Here is an 18242-nt window from a genome sequence, read left to right on the forward strand (position 1 = left end):
CAGGACATTTGGCATCAGGGGGCCAAACTTCCACAAGGCCACAGTGACCTGAGAAGTGACTGCGCTTCAGAGGGGCGCATGGGGCATCGGGGTCTGAGCCTCCTTGGACCGTGTCCGTCCTATTCAATGTTGCAGCCCGGCAGCCCAGCTCAAGGCCCGCCACAGACACTACCGGGGGACCTGAGACTTTAGGCCTGGCCCTCCCAGGCCATGGGACCCTGGGCAGGTCCTTCCCCTCTGTGGACCTGTTTTTGCATCTCTGAAATGGGGGAAGGCATGAGATGCTCTCCTGGGCCCCTCTTTGTAAGTTCTGGGGCATTGGCAGGAGGTGGGCAGGAGGTTTGAGTCCAGCAGTGATGCAGTGACAAAGTGTGGGGTGGCCCCCACAGCCATGCTCCTGTTCTCAATTCTGGCTGCACGTTAGAATCACCTGGATAATTTTCATTTAAATACCTGTGACCAGGCCCTAGTCCACACCGAAGAGGGTTGCCCTTTGTTTGTATGACAGACCTTCAGCATGACCTTCAAGGCCTTTATTCCTCCCAAGACCCCTCTCATGTTCATTTATTCTTTCTCTTTATTCCCTTTCTCTACCCCTTCTTCCCCACCAGGAGCCGTTCTATTATGTAAATGAGTCTCCTTTTTTTAATCTTGAAAAACGGGTATTTCTGTTTTATGTCTCTAATTTGTAATCAACACACGTCACCTGGTGTCATAGATCTTGATTTTACTTTCTCCATCACTGGTCTGGCTCTCCCTCCCTGTGGGCACACTTGGTCCCTGGCTCCTGAGGACTGCATGGGAGTCCTTGGCATGTGGTCCCTGTGCCTCCCATTCGCTGCCCTAGAGTGGACACCCAGGCCACCTCCAGCTCCCACCCCATAAACACCGCTGCAGTGAACATCCTTGTGCGGGTGCCCACAGGGTCCCGTGATTTCCTTGGGAAGGCACCCAGGAGCGGAATTATTGTGAGATGCGTATGTGCGATACCTCATGCGACTAAACCAGACTCGAATTTTTACCAGACTTGTGGTAGAATGACAGCTTGTTGAAATGTGCCTTCCTCCAATTACCAATGAGTTTGAGCCCTTGCGCACACCCTGGTTGGTCTTTTGGGTTTTTTTCTTCTGTAAGTTGCCTGTTTATACCCTTTGCCCATTTTTCTATTTGGGTTGCTCTTTTTCTTGTTAAAAATAAAACAAAAAACAAAAACCTGATCCGTGTTAGACTCTGCAAATATTTTTTCTCTTTCTGAAGCCTATTACATTTGCCCATGATGTCTTTCCTTGAACAAAACTTTACATTTTAACATATTTAATTTTTTTTCGACTATTTGTTCCATTGGAGTTTTAAGAAGCCCTTCTCTACTGCTGGTCATCAAGTATTTTCCTCTGTCGCCTTTATAGTTTGTCTTTCAGAGGATGCTTAATCCATCAGAGAAACCTTGTCCAGGGAAACTCAGATAATGTTAAGGTCTCCTATCTAAACCGTCTAGTTAGTAGCCGCTGGTTAAAAGTGACAGTGGAGGATGTGAAATGTGACTAGGGCCACCAAGGGACTGAAATGCTTCATTTTATCTCATTAATTTAAAATTAAATAGCCACATGTGATCGGTGGCTACTGTCCCGGGAAGCACAGATCTAGGGTTCTTTTGTGGTGGTGTTAGGTAGGGATCCGGTTTTTTTTTCTCCAGAAAATGAACCAATTTCCCCAACACTATTATTAAACAATCTATTTTTCCCTCATTGTTTTGTGGGGCCATCCTTATATATTAAGCTCATCCTGAGTACACTTGGGTCTGCCTCTGGGTTCTCCGGAGAAGCCCGGGGAGTCTAGTGAAGGTGGAGAGTCTAGCAGAGGTGGAGAATCACAATTCTACAGTAATAGAATTTTTAGCCAGACACACAGCCACCCAGAATAAAGACTACGTTTCCCAACCTCCCTTGCTGCCGGGTGTAGCCACGTGACGAAGCTCTGGCCAACGAGGCAATGGCACAACCTCTGGGTCATGTCCTTAAAGGGCCGTGCCGGCCTCTTTGGACCACCAATTCAGCCTGGGGTGTGGCCTGGGAATCTGCATTTCCAGCAAGTTCCCAGGGTTGCTGCTGGTCCCGGAACCACACTTGGAGAAACCACTGGTCTGACCTGTTTCACTCACTCATTCTTGGTGTCTAAACACGCGTCTGACCTGCGGGCTAATACATGCCCTCCTGGGCCTTCGCAGTTTAGAGTACAGCGCCCCCTGCTGCCGCTGAGGCAACACTCACTACTTTGTGTGGGGACACGTCTCGTCTGGTCCGTACCATCTGGACAAAGCCAGTCCCCAGGGCCACATCGCCGCTGGGGCAGGTGTCTGCTCTTGCTATGCCACACTTGCCCTTCTGAGTGCTCCCTTGTCCCGCCGATGCCCGGCACGGACTCCCTCACTGGCTGGGATCAGTGGGGTCCTGCCTGGAGGAGGCCCTAGAGCTGGAGTGGGTGGGAAGCTGGAAGAATGTTTCTGCTCCCGCTGCTGCAGAGGCCGGGTCGACTTCCGGGAACTTGGTGGTGCCCCTGAGGCCTTTTGTGCCTCTAGCCCCCTGGGTGGCCAGGTTACTGGCCCTGTTGGCTGCCCCAGCCTTCCCGATACTTTGGGGACCAACCCCCGTATTCAATCTGCTGTTTGAAACAACTGGAGGGGCTTCACGGATGCCGTGGGAACCCCTTCCAGATGGGCAGGGGCAGCAGGAAGGGGCACGGGGTCTCCGGAAGCGCTCTCAAGGCCACCCAAAATAAACTATAGTGATGGTGGCAGAAGGTGACAATCATGGCAGAGTTGCCACGGGGCCGAATGTTGGCTCCTCCACCATGTAATGGCCTGGCAAGGGACCTCCTGTCCCAGAGAGGTCCTTCACCCGCAGTGGCACGTCCTGGAGGCCCCCCCCCCCCCGGGGGGCCCAGGGAGGCAAGGCACTCGGGCTGGGAGCGAGCTGGCTCTGTGCCACCCTGTTCTTCACCGTCCTTAGCTGGCTGTGGAATCATGGGCGTACCGGCCTCCGAAAACGAGTCGGGCTGCTAACGTTTCTCTATTTTCTGGAACAGTTTGTACAAGGTAGGAATTACGTGATCCTTCAAAGTCTGGTAGAACTCATTTGTAAAAGCATTCAAGCCCAAAGCTTTTTCTTTGGTGTGTGTGGGGGGGGGATGTTACTTTGGTCTTTTCTTGTTTTCTGTTTCTCCTTATACCCATTTTGGCAGAGTTCTTCCCAGAGATGTAACAACTCCACCCAGGCATCCAACACATTCAACATGGCAACAGCTGCTTCCCTGGGGATGTTTAAACCTCTGAGTCCCCATCTACAGGGTGCCTGTTCATGGCCAGCCCCGGGCACAGACATGGCACTCCAGCCTTGGGGAGCTCAGGGCCTGTGGAGAGGCGTGCTCTGGGGCGGGGGCAGGAGGTACAGCCCAAGCCAGAATCTCCACACTTTTCCTGCCCACAAGCCAGGCTGAGGTCCCTGGGGCCAGTGGCGGTGGGGTTCACTGCTCACGCTGCAGCTCTCCCCAGGGGGGCTGCTCCCCCCCACCTCTCGGGTACTGGGGGAGACGCACACAGTCCAAGCTCACACCAGCCTGGGGTGGTCAGTGGCCAGAACACAGCGCTGCCCAATGGATGCCAGCCAATTCCTTTCTCCCCTCATGGAGACCCAGGCTCGGCACCCTGGGACCCCGATTTAGAGGGAGGGTTCTGGCCAGTGGAGTATCCCTAAAGCTGGCTGTTCCAGATCCATCCGCCTTAGCCGAGTCCTCAAAAGCCCACCTGCCCACGGACCGATTTTCTGAACGGCCCATTTACTAACATCAGCTCATCAAGGATCATTCCTACCCACCCAACACGCTCAAGACAAACAACCTTTAAAACAAGATTCCAGCAAATCTCAGATTTGGCAAACTAGGCATCGCAGCACACGGACCCTGGTGGACTGGTGTTTGCAGGCCAGGGGGTGCGCGAGTCTGGATCCCACGTCAGGGGGGCCTTACTGGCTGTTTCGACCTGGGGCCTCCCCATCCCCCACAGACATGGCCCTTGCCCTAAGATGGGCTGGAATCCTGGGGTTCACCAGGCCACCCTCTCTCCGTCAGGTCCCTCCCCCCAATCCCACACCAAGATGGCCTGGAGAGGGGCTTCTACACACCACACACACACATACACACACACACACACACACAAAACAAGAAAACGTTTTAATTGTAAAACTAACTTGAGGGAAGGGAGGGGAGGGGGGTAGGGCCGCACCAAGGGGCTGGGAACCTGATTCTTCGAGCGGTGGTTCTGTCCCTGGTGCCGCCCCACGGGGCAGAGACCCATCTGTCCCCGGGTCAGGACAGGGGCTAGAGTGTTATAAAATGACAATATAAATAGACTTCTAGAAAAGAGGAGGCTGTCCAGGTGCAGTAGTCATCTGCAGAGGCTGGGGATGGGCGGGAAGCCCCGACCCCCGTCTCCCCAGCCAGCCACAGAAAGGGGATGCAGGACTTGGGGAAAAGGCCACTCTTCAGACATTCATGATCGACCCCCGCAATGGCTCAGGGGGGCCAGGGGGCTGCGCTGTATGTCAGGCAGGCCTCAGAGACACCCTCTTGCAGGCTGGAGGACAGAGCAGCTGGACCTTCTGCACGGGCGTGTGTGCACACACTCACGCACACATGCACACGCGTGTGCACACACACAACACACACACACACACGCCTTTTGTAGTGTTCTCTCCACCCACAGCAGCCCCCGCTGCAGATGATTTCCAGTGATTGGGGGGCCGCCTGTCCTTCCTGGAAGACAGGAAGACACAGGAAGGGACTGTCCCGGAGGGTGGGGAGGCTGGGGACCCTCACTTGCTCCCACAAGTCCCTGTGTTTTTTTTTTACAAGTCACAAAATCAAACCTGGAGTTCAGTAGTAGGGTCCTGCACGCTCCCCCACCCCCCGCAAGGAGGGTGGTGCCACATGGAGTGTCTCCCAGGCAGGGAGGAGTGGGGGCCGGCCCCCGACTGGCCCGTGGCGGGCAGGGGTGACCCAAGGGGCTCTTTCTTTGGTTCAGGGACAGGGCACTGGGCCTCATCTAGTGCGGTTCTGGCGCATGAGGGGTACGATGCTGGCGGGCGGGCCCGCTTTGGCCAGGAACGGGTGCTTCAGCAGCTCAGCCGCCGTGGCCCGCTGGGCCGGGTCACGCACCAGCAGGCGGTCCAGGAAGCCCTTCAGGGAGGGTGACACCTGTCAGGAGGTGGGGGAGAGAGACAGGGAGGTCTGAGTGCCAACTCCAATGCTCACTGGCCATTGGGCCTCAGTTTCCTCCTCTGTTAAATGGGCTGACAACACTCACTGCCCAGGGAGGGGGCCAGGAGGGCCCAGGTGTCTAGAGTTTGGCCCCAAGGGTAGCAACACATCCAAGGACCCCAAGGGCTCATTTCTTCTCCATTTTAAAGCTTTGCAAGGAGGCAACAGGGGCTGGGCCCTGGAGGCACCCTTCTCTCACCGGGTGATTCATCTACCAGGAAGGCACCTCTCCTAGGCCTGGCTCTGCTGTGTGTGTTCAGCCAGCCGGCCTAAGCACAACCACTGGGCTCAGGGGACCCGTGGGGGAGGGGCCGGGGAGCCCAACGCAGAGGAAGTGTCACCTCCCTCACACCACCTGCCTGCCGGCCGGGGCCCACCTTATGCAGGTTTTTCAGTCGGGGTGGCAGGTTGTCCCGAATCATCTTCATGGCTTTGAGGGGTGGCTCGTTGAAGTAGGGGGGCTCCCCGTCCACCATCTCAATCACCATCACCCCCAGAGACCAGATGTCCACCTGCAGGGGGGAAGGGCCAGGAGGGCTGAGCTGTGCCCAGACGGGCCAGTGCTGGGGGAAGCCACGGAGGGGTGGCCCCTGGTTCTGCCTTTGCGTCCTTGCTCCTGGAGTCCTTGGGCCCCGAACACCCCCTGACACCCAGCTTTCTAGACCCACACGCTCCTCCCCCAGGGAGCCCTCTGAAGGGTTCTGCCCACACAGCACCCTCCCTCCCTCGCTCTAGGGAGCCCCGAGGGCTCGGTGACCAGTTGTCTAATCTGCATCGCTGGGACACAGTAATTGGTTCATGAGCAGGCACGTGACCTGAGCTGAGCCAGTCAGAGCCAACCCGAAGACTTTAAGGGAAATATCGAGGAAAACCCCAGGCACTCATAGGCAGGGGGACGTCCCAGAGTCGCCGGCCAGCTCTGCCCCGAGGAGGGGAGCGCCTGCCTGGGTGAAGACCTACACGGACAAAGTCAGGGCTGAGGAGGGACAGAGCACAGGGACGGCTGGGCCTGAAGCCTGTCACCCACCCCTAACACCATAGTTCTTGGGACCCAAAGCTTTCGTGTTTCGCTGAAGCCGTTTTGGCGGGTTTAGTCACAGCACCCGGCCGGGCTCATCAGGGATGGACACTTGCATGCGTGCCTACCCCCTCTCCCGCAAAACCATCCCCGGTGACCCATCTCCCACGCTGAGCCCCACTCCACCCCCAGCACTCCCGCTGTTCGAGCAGTCACAGTGTAAATCGGTGCCCAAAGTGGGACAAGCAGGCCACCGCTGGCTTACCTCTGGCCCATAGGGGAGGCGAGAGATGAGCTCGGGGGCCATCCAGTAGGGCGTGCCGACCAGTGACTTCCTCCGTGGTACCTCCTTGCTCACCTGGGCGCAGAACCCGAAGTCCGACAGCTTCACCTGCAGCGGGGCACGGGCAGTGGGGGTCAGAGGTGCTGCAGGTGGGAGGCGAAGCAGAGGTGTCCAAGTACTCAATTCCCTGGCCTCGGACGTGCTGGGGCTCCACGAGGCCACCTAGAGGTCAGAGCCTGACCACAGGGTCGCTCCATCTCCTCCCAGCAGGGGGCCCTCCGGTGCGTCACCTCCCAGAGATCTGCCCTGGGGTCTCTGGGGGGAAGTGGCCTGAGTCCTACAGGTTCCAAATGCTGCGCTGGGGGTGGGGGTGGGTGAGACCCCAGCTGGCTCCCAAAGCCTGTGCCCTGGGCCCTTGCGTCCCCGAGGGTACGAGAGGTGTGGCCTACTCTGCCAGCAACCACGTGCCCAGAACCACGCATTTCCACCTGCTTGGGAGCCACGGGCCCCTTTCCGATTCCTGAGGATACGTACGGATCTTCTCACCCCTAGGAAACATATGCACATGGCGTGCACACAATTTCAGGCTCACAGGTGTCCCCCAAACACATCTGTGGACAGCTTTAGGTGTTCACGGACTCCAACTGAGACTCCCAGTGAAAGAGAGCCCACCCCGACCCCTCTCTCTACTGAATGGCTTAACTTTCCTGGGGGAGGGCAGGCAAATCACCAACGAGAATTTGGGGACAGTTAAGGACCCCCTCCCGCTGAAAATCGCGTCCACTCTTGGAATATAAATGCATGTTCTGGGCACTGGAAGGCTCATCCATGGGCTTCAGAGTCAGAGCCTCAGTCTGGAGGGTGGGACATAAGAGCGGGGTCCACGGCCCACCGCCGTGTGCTCGGCTAGCAACAGTTTTTCAGTGGAGGAAGAGCCGAGGCCGGCCACCCAGATGCCTCCGGGCCTCCCTGAGCCCAGTGCTGGACTACAGCTCCTGGCATCCTGTGCCGAAGGCGGAGCCTCCATCAGCCAGGGCCCCCTGTGACCGCGTGCACAGAGCCCCCCACTGACTGGGCCCGACTCTGGGCTGTTGCCTGAGGAGCAAGCCACCGACCGGGCAGGGGGGGAGGGGGCGTCAGGGATAGAGGGGAGCTGGGGAGAGGCAGGGGGAGCCCAAGCCAGCCCGCTCCTCACCCTGCCGTCGTGGGTCAGCAGAATGGAGTCGCTCTTGATGTCGCGGTGGATGACGCCCTGCGCATGGAGCACGGACAGGGCCTGCAGCACAGCCAGGCACACGGCGGCAATCTGCTCCTCGTTCATCCTGCGCAGGCTGGGGGTCAGCAACCGGGCAGACGCGGCCCCGCCCAGGGGTCCAAGGGGGATGCTGCCCTCCCGGCCCTGGGACGCGGCCCCCACCGCAAAGGGTCTGAGGGGACTCCACCCTGCCGTGGGAGAGGTCTGAGGGGACGCGCGGTGGCCCCAGAGAGCCTGGGGAGGCAGTGGGCTGGGGGCCCGCGGGGGCCCGCCGGTACCTGGTGTGAGTGACGATGTCAGTGAGGGCGCCGCCCTCCAAGAACTCCATGACCACCCAGAGCTCATCCCCGACCAGGTAGCTGTTGTACATCTCCACCACGTTCTCGTGCTGGTAGTCCCGCATGATCACCACCTGGGCACCGGGCTGGGTCAGCGCCGCCAGCCCCTGCATCGAACCCGGCCACCAGCCAGCCTCCTGGCTCTCCTCCTGCCCGGGTCTGGGCCCTGCCGCGCCGCAGGCCCCGGCCCACCTGTCACTCCCGCTCACTGGGCTCGTCCTGGACGGCCCTCCCCTGTGCCAAAGCCAGGAGACCCCAAAGGCAGCTTGAGGCCTGATGCCTGCATTGTGGGGGGTGCATTCCCCCCTGTCCCTATCCTGAGCTGGTCTCTGAGTGGCCCTGCTGACCGGGCTGATGTGGGGAGAGGGGCGCGGAAGAGAATGTCTAAGCACGGGGTTGAGGCCGCGGGACAAGCAGGTACCAGCCAAGGGCAGAATAACAGGCTGGGGGGATGGATTCAGGGGCAAGAAGGCCTGGCAGGGCAAAGCCTGCGGGAGCTGGGAACAGAATACTTGCAGGGGTTCCGCTGAAGGGCTCATGGTGCAGCTGGAGCATGGTGAGATTGGGGGGCCGGAGGATGGGTTATGGGGACAGCTGAGAGACCGGGAGGAGGAGGCACAGTTTAGACCACCTCCAGGCCTGACATCCCAGGACTCCTGCATCAGAGTCTGGGGGCTGCTCCCAGCACGGATTCTTCCGGGGAAAGAGCCAGGAGTCTGCCTTTGTAACAAACTCCCTGGCAGACGCCACCAAGAACCCCAACCAGAGGCTGGACGCAACCAAGAACCTAGATGGGGGCCAGACCTCAAATGCCTGGCAGAGGCCAGGCCTTTAACCTGAGGACACAGAGGGGTGGGGTAGGGGAACTGCAAGGGTCAGTAAAGCAGGGGGCAGCGTGGCAGGCCTGCATGTCCCAAGGAGCCCTTTAGCTGCTGTGTGGGGAATGCCCAGGGGGTGCCCAAGAGGGGAAGCCAGGGCAGAGCCGAGTGGGAGAGGATGGGGCTGCACAGCGGCTACCGGGCTGGGGTGGGGTACAAGGAAGCGGGGGAGGGGCAGGGCTTGGGGAGAGACTCTGGGGGCCAGTTTGGGACTCGGTGAGTGTGATGGGCCCAGAAGTCACGCGAGGGTGGAGCTGAGGGGGCCTGAAGCCGGGGCTCTGGGGAGGCAGTGGTGGGTACCGGGGCAGGGGGTGGGGGGTGACACCCCAGGGAGGTGTGAGGAGTAAGGAGAGAAGACAGGCCCAAACCCAGCCCTGGGGACCCCAGCGCTGAATGGCCTTCTCCCTTCCTCACCCCTACAGGCCCTGGACCAGCATGGGCCTCAAAACCAGCTGCTGGAGGGCATGAGGACGAGGGTGAAGGTGGGCACGGGAGGGCACGGGAGGGGCCCACGGCCCACCTCGTTGAAGAGCAGCTCACGCCTCTGCTGCTTGCGCAGGTCCATCTTCTTGACGGCCACCAGCCTGCCCGAGCTGCGCACCGTGGCAATGCACACGATGCCCGTGGAGCCCTCGCCGATCTTGATGAAGTTGTCCAGATAGGAGCGAGGGTCCCCGGGGTCCACCACCAGCTGCAAGGCAGCCCGGAACTGCTCGTGCGACACTCGCTGCGGCTCCCGCTGTGGCGAGCGGGGCCCGGGGGGCCCGGGGGCCGGGGGCCCGGCGGGGGCGGGGGCAGCGACGGGGCGGGCTGGAGGAGCCAGCTGGGGCTCAGAGGCATGGGGGCCCAGCACTCCCGGGCTGGGGGGTTCGCGGGCTCGGGCAGGAGGCCGGGAGGAGGAGGACTGGGGGACCGCCAGGCCCCCTGCCGATGGCCCGTTGGGGGCCAGGCTGTGAGACTCCCCCTGCAACAGAAGAGAGGCAGCTGTCAGTGGAGGGGCGGGGGGGGCCCAGCTCTGCTCCCTGCGCGGGACAGGGGCCCTGGCCGTGGCACAGACACATGGTGGTCAGGATGGAGATGGACAGTGGGCTGGGCACAGGCTGGTGCTGGTGGGCAGGGAACGGGGTGGGGGACGTTCTGGACAAAAGGGCGGTGGAAGGTCCTAGGGCGGGGGGATTGGTTACCTGGGCACCCCGGGCCGGGTGGTCCGTATCGGCCCTCGGGTATGTGTTAAAGGGCCGACCAGCTGCCGCTTTGGCCCCACCGGCCAGACCGGCGGGTTGGGGGGTGCCGACGTCAGGCCCAGAGAGGGGGCGTTTGTCCCGGGAGGACTCCTGGGGTCCCCCTGAGCCCTCCCTGGAAGACTTGGGCCTCTTCTCTGGCCCCCCCCGCCGCCTGTCTCCACTGCTGCCACGCGCCTCGCTGCGACCGGTGCCCCGGCCTTGGCTGCCCGCTTTCTCCGGGGCCCCTCTGGCCGAGCTGGCCGGCTCTGCGGGCATCCCGTTTTCCTGGCGGGCACGGGCAGGTGGCGGTGGGCTGTCTCTCCGCAGGGAGTTGGAGCGTGTCACCGACATGTTCTCAAACTCGTCGAGCAGCAGCGTGAGGGCCCCATCCTTGGCACCTTTGCTGCCCCGCACGATGGTCTGGGGTCCAGGGCAATGGCGGGATGGGGGCCGGGAAAGGAAGAGGAGGACACGGGACGCGTATCCGACACACAAGGACAGGACAACACAACACACACACAGAGACAAGACAGAGACGGAATGAAGCAATGCCATGGGGTGATGATGGGGCTGGGCAGGTGGGGGCGGCACCAGGCGGAGCCCCTGCAGCCCCTCCCACACCCCCGAGAGGTCTGGCGCAGGAAGAAAGCTGAAGGAGTAACCCCCCACGGGTCAGGCTGTGGCCCCTGGGCTGGCTGGCCCCTCCCTGAGGAGCACCCCGTCTTTCTCCTATTCTCCAGGCTGGGCGCAGCTCTCTGCACTGTGGGCAGGAGGGGAAGGAGCACAGAGCCCACGCCACCCCATAATCAGCCCTGGAGAGAGCTGCAAATGGACAGGATGCTGGGGCCCGGGTACGGCTTGGACTTCTTTCCCTGTACCCCGCCGGGGCGGTTAACCCCAAACCCAAGCTCTGTTTTCCTGGGAAGCCGAGGGTGAAGTACGGGGAGAGTTAGAAAGGACGGGGCCCGAAGTCCAGGAGCAGCGGTGGCAAATGTGAATTCCCATGGGGCCTGGTGGATGTAACATGTGTCCCGAGTCCACCCAAGCTTCACCTGCCAAGTCTACCACCCTGATCCCAGTCACAGCCACCTCCTCCCTCGAGTACTGAGTCAAGGCCCCCAGGGATCCCCCGGCCCCCTACTCAGCTCCAGGCTCCTACATACCAGGCACATGCCCACCTCAGGACCTTTGCACTGGCTGTTCGCCCTTCCTAGAACATCTTCCCCAAGTATGCCCACAGCTCCTTCCCGCCTTTCCTCTTTCAGGCCTTTGCCCGAACTCAGCTTCTCAGAGGGAAGCTCTCGTTGACCACCCAGAGTCTAAATGCCAGCCCCTAACACTCCCTAGTCCCCTTCTCTGTCTTCTCTTTCTCTGGAGCACTGGAAACCAGCTGCCGTGAAGCACGCGTAAGCTGACCATTGCCTGCGCCCCATGCAACGTTCACGAAGGCAGCTATTGTATTTGCCTGTTCTGCTCTTGCTACATCTCAGCACCTAGGACAGTGTCTGGTATGTATGCAGAGAGTGCTCAAGAAACACTGGCTGAGCCGGTGAGGGAGGGAGGAGGGCTGGGAGGAGGCTGTGGGGAGCAGAATATGCAGCCCTGTCCCTCTGCTCTCACTCACTGGCCTGCAGGGACGTGGGCCCAGGGCTGCCACACATCCTCAAGCCAGAACTGCCTCTACTGTGCACAAAACCCACCTCCAGGCTGCAGTGCCCCTGTGGGCCTGCCCGGTCTCCCCCCCACCCCCCTGCCTCTCTTGGGCCTGGCTGCCTCCTTGCCCAGGTGCCCAGTGAAGCAAGGGAACCACCTGTTCAGACCCTCGTGCTGGAATAAGAGGCCGAGAAGTCTGGGGGAGTGCCTGGGAAGACCCAGCTAAGGGGAGAGTCCTGGCCAAGGGTGGCAAACACAGGGGCCCCCCATAGGGGCCCCAAGACAGCGCTAGCCCCTGTGGCACCTATGTGTGAATCAGGACAAGGTGCCCCCTCCTGGCAGACACAGCCCCAAGCAGGGCTTACAGCTGGCAAGCCGAGCAGGGGCTAGATTTTCGGGGGTCCCCAGTCCCCTAGTGAGGCCATAGCAGTCCCGGGGCCAGCCGGGGGATGGGACCGAGGCGGGCGGGGTGGGGGCCCAGAGGAGCCAGCGCCCCGTCCCGCGGAGGCCGCCACCCCCTCAGCCCCTGCGGATTAGTCAGCAGAAGCCAGAAATACAGTTTTGGATGTGAAGTCTCTGCTGTTTCAAGCGGTGGCAGAATTCAAAGTACTCAAAAGGCCTGCGTGAGACACACGGACACCTCGGCGGGCCGCGGATGGAGGCCGACCCGGTGAGCCGGCGCCCACCGTGCTGATCCCGGAGGATGGCCTCGGGAGAGGACGAGCCAGCCATGGGCCTGCCCCCAGGCGCGGGGCCTGCTGACCGGCACACCCATCGCCAGCCCCGGAACAACCCTGGCTGCGCGCCCCTGGCCCCTGGCCCTTCCTGGTTCCCGCTGCTCTTGGGGTGAAGTCCAGGCTCCGAGGCTGGCTTCCCAGGCTGGGCGGGCTCACGCCCTGCCACCGGGCCAGCCTCACTGCGCCCCGCCTGGGCGCCGGGACCGTGTAGATGGGCAAGGGGTTAAGAGCCTGGGCCAGGGAAACAGACCATGGGTCAAATCCCAACGCCACCCTTTTGCTCAAGATGGCAGGAAGACCACCCCCAAACCAAAAAGCCTCCAAGGCTTCCCATGGCCTGTTTCCTCAGCTATAAGCCCCGCCTCCTCTCCATCTGCCACAGGGACTCCTCCTCAGTCCTCGGGGCTCAGCTCAGGTGTCCCCTCCTCCACAAAGCTGGCCCAGACTCCAGGGACCTGGTCAGCAGCTCCTCTGGGTGCCCCCAGCCCAGCCCTGACCATGGGGGTCTGTCCCCTTGCTCAAGTACAAGTTTTTGGTACTGGGGACGGGGACACGGAGCCCAGGGAGAGGAGGACGACTTGGAGGCTGGGGTGGAGGGCTGCTGCAGGGGTCAAGGTCGGAGTCAGTATTGAGAGGTATGGGGAGGGATCGGTGGGTGGAGGAGTGAAAGGTCAGCACTGGGGGCGAAGATTAGGGTAGAGGGTTGGGGTGTCTGTCAGTCAGCAAGGAGGCGCTGGCCCCAGGGTCAAGCGTTGGGTTAAGGGCTGGGGGCGCTGTGTGGGGTCGGTGTGGTGCTGGAGAGGGAATGGTAGGCGCCGGCATACCTTGGGGGCCCCGGGCTGGATGGAGGTGATGCAGGCGGGGTCCACGAGGGGCTTGGGCCGGCGAGCTGACTCCTCGATCAGGCTCTGCCACTGGCGAGGCAGCCCCGTGAACTTCTGCTCGTGCTGGTCGAAGCCCGTGTGCACGCGGTGCTCGAAGTTGGAGGGCGCGGAGATCTCGACCCGCTTCTTCTTCTTCCCAAACATGGTGCTGAGGCTCTCAGCACCACGAGGGCGCAGACTTGGGCTCCTAGCAGCAGGCCTGCGGGAGGGGGCCGCTCACTAGAATCCGCCCATTTCTCTCGGCTCCTCGGGCCCTGCCCTGGTCCTGTCCCTCCTCGTCTCCTCCTTGGTCTCCCGTCCTCCACAGGCAGCCCGAGGGACCCCGTGAGCACTGTCCCCAGCTCAGAACCCTCAGCCGAGTCCTCCCTGTGGCCCCTCCCCCACGACTCGCCCCTGTCACCTCTCTGCTCTCGTGTCCCCTTCACTCACACTGGTTTTCAAACCTCAGTGCCTTTGCACTGGCTGTTCCCTCCTCATAGAACACTCTTCCCCAGCATCCACACATGGCTCCCTCCTTCCCTTCCTTCGGGTCTCCGAGTTGTTGGTGAATCCTTTTCCTGACCACCCCAAGTGAAGGAGGTGCACCACTAGCCTTCTGTCACAAAGCTTCACGGCACATTTAACTTCTGGAAATTCTGCTGTTCATTCTTGTATTTACCAGTTGGGTGTCTATACCCCCACACACACCCCCACCCCTAGATTATCAGCACCAAAGGCCAGGTCTCATCTGCCCAGTGTGCCCGTGTCCTACCCCAGCCCCAGCACAGTGCCTGGCCTGTAGCCCGGGCTCAGTGACCGAGCAATTGTTCAACAATTGCTTCCATAGTCCCTGTCCTATGCATGGCCCCTGGGAGCCTCACTGCAACACTCCCACTTTATAGACGAAGAGAGTGAGGCTCCGAGAAGGGAGTTCCTCACCAAGCTCACAGAGTGGGGAAAGTTCCACCGCGTAGCAGATACTAACAGACAAAACAACCCCCATCTTTAGGGTCTGTGGTCTCCAGGTGGATACTCCAGAGGGTACCAGGCACCATGTAAATGCTTAATGAAAGCCAGTTTTAAAACCAAAGGGGCCGCAGGGGAGCTGCGCTGTGGGGTGTCCCACAGGGAGACCAGGGTGCTGAGGGGAAGGGAAGTCAAATGGCCAGAGCACAAATCTCTCTCTGCCACTTACTCTGTGGGACTGGGGACGAGTGACGTAACCTCTCTCGCCCTCACAGGACTGCTCTGAGGATTAACTGAGTTAACAGGAGCAGAGCAGGGCAGGGAGTGAGGGCCCTTGTCCACGTCTGTGACTCTGATGATCAGGAGTACTCCCAGCAGTGTCTGAGGGAGCAGGGGCCCCGGGTCCGCCCCACAGCTGGGCCCCGGAGTCCCACAGACCTGGTCTGATGCTGGCTGTGCTAGAAGTGCCCTCGGGCAGGTGACGTCTCCTCTTGAGGCCTCGAGTGACTCATCTGGAAAATGGGAAGAAAATATTCACACGTGCGTTCATTTGCTAATAACTCACTCCTCTGTGCCCAGCCCTGTGCTGGCTGATGCTCAGGACACAGTGGTGACCGAGATCGCCGGCAGCCCAGGGTGGTCGGGGCTGGGCTCAGGCAGGACCAGACCCAGTCTGAGGGATGGTAGGGTGGGGGTCAGGGGAGGCTTCCCAGAAGACAGGCTGTGTGAGCTGAGACCCAGAGGATGAGGGGAAAGGCACCGGGCTGGGATCTTTGTCTGCTTCACGCTGGCTCCCCAGAGCCTGGCACGGTGCCCAGCACAGGGTCGGCCCTAAGCATAGTGAAGTCTTGTGACCTACTGAGGACGCTCTCCAGCATGTCTGGGATGCTGCCCTCCAGCCCCGGGCTCTCCTCCCTCCCTGTTCCTTTCCAGCGGGAGCGGCTCTGGGAGGTCAGGCGAAGAGGCAGACACCCCTAGCCCAGAGGTAGGACCATCAGTGGGCAGCCATCTAGGAGAACCGGTTTGGCAGCAGAGCCCAGTTGGGAGGGGGAGGGGACCCAGCAGACAACCTGTCTCAACTGGTCGGGGCCTCCTGGGCAGCAGTTGGCCAGAACCAGGTCTGGCCAGGGCTGCCCCCCAGCAGGTCCAGTCTCCCTATTGCTCCGGGGCCCCTGGCTGCCCGGATGTGGGGTGTGACAGCCTTGGCCAGGATGGAGGCCCCTTTACCCCTGCCCCTTCTCTGCCCCCTTTAATGTCTTCCCCCATTCCAGCCTGCTGAATGCTGCCCATCCCTCCCACCTCGACTTCCATCCCCGGCCCCCACCCACCCCGTTCTGGCTCCCCAGCCTCTCTGCCCTCAGTCGTCTGCCTTTCTAGCACCAGTCCTCGCCTTGTCCCCACAGCCGGACCTTCCCCCATCCTCCCCACTGTCACCCCAGAGCTTCGCCTCCACCTCCTCGCTGTGGTCCCAGAGGTGCCCCCACCTGGCCCCAGGCCCGGCCTCACCCCTCACCTTGGCCTCTCTCACTCGGCCCTACCCATCCCCCACCCAGCAGCCCACAGCCCGAGGCACCAAGTCACTCCCGGGAGCAGGATGAGCCACGTGACCCCTCACTAAACCCAGGAGAGGGAGGGGCGGGGCGGGCCCTGTGGTGGGAGGAGCTCAGCACCAAGAAGGGGTGGGCAGGAGGCAGACTGCCTCCTCAAAGCCCTCACCCCTGTAAACCCCAAGCCGCCTCTGCACACTGCACCCAGCGCCCCGTGTGTCCTGCCCCGCGTGCGTGTGACCCTGCAGGGGAAGGGGATGGAGGGACACACCTCCGGATATTTGCCTGGGGCCACCCCTTCCCTCTGGGCACGGCACGGAGGGAGGGACAAACAGAGGAACTGACCTCGTTTATAGTGAGCAGGCCCTCAGCTCCACCCTGGGGCAGCTCCCAGCTCCCCCAAGTCCCCAGGCTCCTGACCTTATGGGGGCCACAGAAGGGAAGGCGGAGGAGCTGCTGCAACAAAGCTACGGGCCAGTGCCAGGAGCCCGGCGGTGGGCGAGGGGGGGTGTGGGGGCTCCCCAGCGAGCTTGGAACCTAGGAGTCTGGCTGCTGTGCCCTAGGCCACCTCACCTTCTGTACTTGGGAGCCAAGCCACCTTGGCAGCTCACCGTGCGGCCGGGGGCCCGCGGCTCGGCCACCCTGTGCCTCAGTTTCCTCCTCTGTTAAAGAGGATAATGGCAGAACGTGCTTCCTGGGGTTCTGAGCGGAGTCACATCCTGCCCTTCTGGTCCTGCCCCAACCTCTCCTGGGGCTGAGGGTCCCCACCTCCTATCTGACCTGTCCCAGCCCCCCAGGGGTAGTGGGAGGCAGCAGAGAGTGGGGGTTCTGTCCCCCTTTGGCAAGACAATCTGCAGGGGCAAAGACGGCCACACGCCAGTCCCCACCACCGAACGTGCCCTTCTGAGGCTCAGCCCTGGTACTGACATCACCACCACCACCCTGGCCCCCACAACCCTGCCCAGATGCAGATGCTCAGCTAACGGACTCCCGTGACGACCTGGGGGGAGCACGTTTCTCATTCCCATCTTACAGATGTGGAAACTGAGGACCACAAAGGTGAAATCTCTTGCTCAGGCTACCAAGCAGAAGACAGGTGGATCCACTACAACATCGAACTCCTTAAACCTTCTGCTGGCCCCTGAGACCTGTCCCTGTGGCCCATACTATCTGCCTGTCACCTCTGCCCCCTTGCTCGTTCTGCCCCAGCCACATGGGCCTCCTTGCTGCTCTTCAAACCCTAGACATGTCCCCCACCTCAGGGCCTTTGCACCGGCGGTCACCCCACCTGCTGGAACTTCATTCTTACTGATTTGCATATGGCTCCCTCCCTCCTTCCCTCTATGCACGTCTGTCCTCAAATAGCCCTGCTCCTGTCCTGTCCCCCTCTACGCCTTTCCCTTTGCATCTGTCATCCGCCTTGCTCCCCGCTGTACCCCAATGTCTACAACACAGCCCAGCCCACACTAGGCACTCAAGGAACCTCTGGTGAATGAACTGACTCAGCTCTACCCACTACGCTACACCCCTGCTCAGACACCTCTGATTCTGCCGAGGCGGTCCTTGGGAAACTCCAGGAGAGGGTGAAGCAGCAACCTCAGACAGAGGGAACGGTGGCCACCGGCCACCAGCCAGGCCACAGATGCCTCTGAAGTCCAGCATCTGATCCCACGAACGCAGGCACATTTTGCATCCTACTCTCAAATGTTCATTGCAATGAAGAAAAGGCTTTTGAATTATTCGACATGTGGGACAGGCAGTTTCCAGCCTGTCCTTGCCAAAGCTTCCAAGTTTCTAGTCACCCCTGCATTCGCTGGTTCTACCCTCTGAGCTTTCATGGGAAGAAAATGATACCCCCCCCCCCCCCCCCCCCCCCCACTCCCCCCCCCCAAGAAAACAGCTCTGGTGGTAGAGCAAGATCCATTTGTGTGACAAAGCCATCCAGGGAGTGTGTGTGCGTGTGTACGTGTGCACGTGCGTGTGCAAACACACGTGCATGCATGTGAAAAACTCCTTCCCTCCTGTCCCCTTCCCTCCCCCCCAGGCTCTGAATCAAGTTGCTCCCCTGCAGTTTGGGGAGCTGACCGAGAGGGAACCCAGGGGCCCAGGGAAAGAGCAGGGGATGTGCCACGATCACGATCATGGTCTCCAAAATGAAACCCTAAATCAGG

General features: G+C 61.0%; 1 protein-coding gene across 4 annotated transcripts in view; it reads right to left on the reverse strand.

Moving 5' to 3' along the window:
* Positions 1-4205: 4205 nt before the first annotated feature.
* The window catches only part of PAK4 (p21 (RAC1) activated kinase 4), a 42643-nt gene continuing 28606 nt past the window's right edge, over positions 4206-18242 (reverse strand). For 2 of the 4 annotated variants that reach the window (XM_021700778.1, XM_021700779.1), the window contains exons 2-10: positions 14963-15036; positions 13520-13778; positions 10267-10725; positions 9603-10046; positions 8145-8278; positions 7807-7933; positions 6594-6719; positions 5688-5822; positions 4206-5247 (exon numbers count right to left, since the gene is read on the reverse strand). In XM_021700778.1, coding sequence (XP_021556453.1) covers positions 5092-5247; positions 5688-5822; positions 6594-6719; positions 7807-7933; positions 8145-8278; positions 9603-10046; positions 10267-10725; positions 13520-13723 — 1785 coding nt within the window. In that variant the 5' untranslated portion in view covers positions 13724-13778; positions 14963-15036 and the 3' untranslated portion in view covers positions 4206-5091. The remainder of the gene's footprint in view (positions 5248-5687; positions 5823-6593; positions 6720-7806; positions 7934-8144; positions 8279-9602; positions 10047-10266; positions 10726-13519; positions 13779-14962; positions 15037-18242) is intronic. The other 2 variants (XM_021700781.1, XM_021700780.1) reach the window with 2 other exon arrangements.

This window comes from Neomonachus schauinslandi, chromosome 16 (assembly GCF_002201575.2).
Source record: "Neomonachus schauinslandi chromosome 16, ASM220157v2, whole genome shotgun sequence".
NCBI lineage: Eukaryota > Metazoa > Chordata > Mammalia > Carnivora > Phocidae > Neomonachus > Neomonachus schauinslandi.